We start from the raw sequence: 4762 nt of genomic DNA on the forward strand, positions 1-4762 counted from the left end.
TCTCTGTTATTAATACTCGATCAGTCATTCACTCGCTTGCTCTGCTTTGGCAGGTTTACATATCATTGTTTGCTAATAAAATCAGCACATCTTCAAATGATTTTTCATCAGCTTGTGGAGGTTGTTGGGTTTAATTAATATGTATAACCTCCAAATTTTTAAGAAAAAAAATCTAATGTTTCTGATTCTTGATTTTATATATGTATGGCTTTATTTCCTTGAATTAAATACTGAAAACTTAAGTTGGTAAAATCTCAAAAATATGGACGTTTCTTTACAAAAATATTTTTTTATTTTAAAATGATTAGTCATTTTTTAATTAGCTTATGTTTTGTAGGTATGAATGCAGTTAATACAACTGTAAGCCATAGAACTCGCATAAATGTGCTTAAGCTCTTACATAATTACGTGCTATACCAGTGAATTCCATTTAAACGATTTCCACAGAGACGTTTTGACGGTTTGAACAGAGTCTCAAAGCAAATTTTATCACGTTGCATGAACACCCGGGTTTCTGTGTAAAGTTTTTTATTTTAAAATTACACTTCCAATATGTATTATTCCCTATGAGCAATTTTTACACACACTCAAGATCTGTTGAATATTCTTTCGATAGCATAAATAGTTATTTATTTATGATTCTCTCACGATCTCTCAAACTATAAATGCCGAACTAAAACAAAGCACTACTGTCTCGATGTTCATTATCAGAATATTATAAGTTTAGCACGACAAGCGTTAAGGTGACTACTTCAACGTCTGAGCAACGTCGCCTAAAGTTAGTTGCTCCGTGGACGCTGAACTGAAAGCGCGTGAATTGAAAACATCAGTGTTGCTCGATACCTCTTAAGTTCCTTAATCGTGTAACGATCGGCTTTAACGGTAACAATCGGTGGATCAACGAAATCGAAAGTTATGAAAACAAAGCATATTGTGATTATCGGTGCTGGCGCAGCTGGTATAGCTGCAGCTACGCGCCTTTTGGAGTCCGGCTTCGAAAATGTCTTGCTGCTTGAGGCTGAGAATCGTTTTGGTGGGCGCATACACACCGTGTCCTTTGCGGACAATGTCGTAGATTTGGGCGCACAGTGGTGTCACGGTGAGCAGGGCAATGCAATCTATGAGCTAACGCGCGATTTGGATATGCTGCAGCCCACGGATGAAATTGAAGGAGGTTTCGAGTGCATACGCTCCAATAAGGAAGTGGTCGCCCATGCTGTAATCGATAGACTTAAATCAGTTATCTCCAATTTAGAGCCAACACAACAAGAGGGCTTGAAAGATTATGAGGGTTCATTGGGCACGTACATCACGGATGCATTTTGGCGCAATCTGCAGACGGTGCCTGATATCGACAGGGTAATAGCGCGCGAATTTTTTGAGAACTACAAGAAAAAGCTATGTTCAATGGATGGTGCCGATCATCTGTTCGAGGTATCCGGTAAGGGTCAACACGAGTATCTGGATTGTGAGGGCGATCTACATCTAAATTGGAAAGATAAAGGTTTTCGCAGTTTTCTGCGTTTCTTAATGAAAGCGGATCGGGAAGACGCGTCCGATCTGGGACTTTTAAATGAACGTATACAATACAACGCGCGCGTTGAACACATTGAATGGCAGTCATCGACAAGCGAAATCCGCATACGCCTTTGGAATGGCGAACTCATCTTAGCGAATCATGTCATCTGCACCGTTTCGCTGGGTGTGCTCAAGGAGATCCATCATAAGTTATTCACACCCGCACTGCCACTGGCTAAATGTCGAGCTATTGACGGCCTCAAATTGGGTACAGTGGACAAAATTTACCTCGAATTCAACAAGCCATTCGTCCCGCTAGATTGGCCTGGTTTCTCACTGCTGTGGCGTGATGTAGAGTTGGCGGAGCTGCGCAATACGGAGTACCATTGGCTCGAGGGTATCATTAACTTTCATCGCGTTTCATGTCAGCCTCGCCTACTGCAAGGTTGGATAATTGGTCAACATGCGCGACACATGGAAACTCTAACCGAAACTGAGGTGTTCGACGCTTTGCTGTGGCTTTTTAAGAAATTCTTCTCATCGGAAATGCCTGCACCAGTAAGACTTCTGAGCACACGCTGGCACAGTAACCCCAATTTCCGTGGCAGTTACTCCTTCCGCTCCGTGTACACAGATGAAGTAAGAACAAGCAGCTCGGACTTGGCGACGCCAATCCTCGATGAAAGAGACGGCAAGCCGCTGTTGCAATTCGCCGGGGAAGCTACGCATTCACACTTCTATTCGACGGTTCACGGTGCGGTGGAGAGCGGTTGGCGAGAGGCGCAGCGCTTGATTGCGCAATATCACGAACACAAACCGCTCTTGTAAGAATAGTTTGATAGCACTGAAAGCACGTGCAGTGGTCGCAGTAGCGATAGTTTAGATGGCGAATGCGATAATTATGGTGATTGCCGATTGTGGTCAATAAGCTCATATTTAGTAGCACTTGAAATTTAGTTTGTAAGAATAGTGTAGGAGAAGTGGCGCAAATAGTGATAAGTAGTTTCTATATTCAAAGAGAAAATATTTACTTTGTTCAATAGTTTTGATAACTCTGAAAATCATTGTCAACACTGAAACCAAAATCATTTTCTTATCTTGTTCGATTATAAAACTACTTTGTTAAGAAACATTTTTTCAAAGTTGATTTATGCCTGGCGACTTTTTAAGTATACATACGTCATAGGTTGAGTTATGATTTGAAATTTCATGTGGTACAGTTTCTCAAGTCATGCGAGTACTATATGGACTGAAAGAACTGTGAAATTACAAAGAATGTTTCTCTCAAATTAAAATATAGTTTTTTTCTTTAATATATTGTTTATCTAAAGTAACAAAGTCTTTTGGGAACACTCCATCTATCCTGAGACAATATCAGACTACCAGACGACTGTAGCGCCTTTCAAAGGGAGGTGGCTGTCATTAACATAGAAGTAGATGTATTGATTAGAAGTGCAACTTCCTTCAGAGAGTTGCGAATTCCCTCCAATAGGCGAGCGTCTTTATTGACTTTGAGCTCGCTAACAGTGCACTCAAAACTAATCAAGGAATGCATAACCTCATTAGAAATAGCTTCAAGCTTCTTATATATTTTCCCAATCGCAGCGGAAACTACAAGGCCGATTAGCCTGATAAGGCACCCTTGCGCTATTTTTATCCGATTGGAAGCGTGTTGGTTTTCCGATCTCTTCTTGCTTTCTTTCGCTGGACCTATAGGAAGCTCAGCTAGCGCTGATCATCAACCACTACTTGTGCTGTTCTGACTGTCCAGTAGGTTTACCCGCGGTGCAGCTTAATATTCTGTTGGACGCTTTTTGCAAAAACTATATGGAGAGGCGAGGTATAATCATCTTGTCACTTCCTCCTATATTGCCTCGATTTCTCCAAACTGAGATTGAAATTTCTGTGTACGTACACCTTTGGCGAGCCTAGCAAGCTGGCATTCCAATAAATATGAGTTAAGCTCAAGTATGAGTTTTACCAGTTTATGGGTAACACAAAGGACTATATATCCAAAGTGACAGACGTCGATTTTGGACCAACCCAACGACTTATCCTTACTTAACCTAAATTAGTATCTACAAAATTTGGATACAGGCTCGGAACCGTGAAACTTCGAAGCTTTCACAGTAGAAAATTTCATATAAGCTTCGTCATGTTTGAGTCTGGGATTGAGGAAATTATAGCTGACGGCCAAATCTGTCGAAGGCGTTGGCAGGACTAGTTTATATTGTGGGTATGAGATTCTGTCAGCTAATTACTTGCCTTTATTTTAGGGTGCTCTTAAAAACTCAACCCATTCCATACCATCAGAAACCCATGTTTAACAAAGTGGGAAATTCACTTTTTAAATAGAACTTGATCATATCTACCTGCGAAAACAACGTTTTTAACGGTGATTATCAGTTCCACAATATTAGTTGATGACTTTTACTAGTAATTTTTAGAAAATACAGCGTCTACCAATAGGGATTAGTTGATTTTAGAAGCTCGAGGCGGCCATGTTTGTTTATGGGTTTGTGTCAAATTTTGTCAATGTGTTCAGTAAGGTGTGCCATTTAATCATATCATGTTTCACACTTCCAATATTATTACAATATTTCTTCTCAAATGCGGTCTACTAGTTACCATATCTCGCTTAATGACTTCGTCAACGGGATTGCCCATATTGGGGTGAGTTAAATCCTCGTGTTCTTCAGGAAACACAATTGCATCCTCGAAACTTTAACGTTTGGTGCGGGTTGTGGCATGGCGGCGTTATTTGTTTCGAAATGTAACAGGAAATGCCATTATTTATTATAGAGAGCGTTATAACACGACTTTGACCGACTTTTTTCCCGGTGAATGAATTTGATGAAATCAACGTGGACCAAGTCTAATTCGATTAAGAAAACAACATTCAACGCACTATACCGAAATGCTGCACTGGGTCATCGAAAATTGGAATAAACGAGGTGAAGATATGTAGACGGAGCGATGGTGGACATTTGACCGGCATTTTTTTCTTCAAATAATGTTTTCTCAACACCTCGTTCTTGTTGGTACGGTGTTTATATAGATAATTTACAAAAACTGTCCGTTTTCTCCGATATGACCTTTTACTTTTTTTAACAAGTTGAGTGAGGTGTAGAAGAATTCATACAAAAATCTTCAATGAAAACGGTGGCATTCTAACAGCCAGCCGTATCGGTGAATTTACTGATAGTTGGTTTTCTATAAAAATCGGTTGGTATTATTGGGACTT

General features: G+C 40.1%; 1 protein-coding gene across 1 annotated transcript; it reads left to right on the plus strand.

Moving 5' to 3' along the window:
* Positions 1 to 723: 723 nt before the first annotated feature.
* On the plus strand, positions 724 to 4098 carry LOC105232651 (spermine oxidase). The gene has a single exon (XM_011214423.3). It carries the CDS (start codon positions 916 to 918, stop codon positions 2344 to 2346), a length of 1431 nt encoding a protein of 476 aa, XP_011212725.2. The 5' UTR covers positions 724 to 915; the 3' UTR covers positions 2347 to 4098.
* The last annotated feature ends 664 nt before the right edge of the window (positions 4099 to 4762 follow it).

Source organism: Bactrocera dorsalis, chromosome 5, assembly GCF_023373825.1.
Source record: "Bactrocera dorsalis isolate Fly_Bdor chromosome 5, ASM2337382v1, whole genome shotgun sequence".
NCBI lineage: Eukaryota > Metazoa > Arthropoda > Insecta > Diptera > Tephritidae > Bactrocera > Bactrocera dorsalis.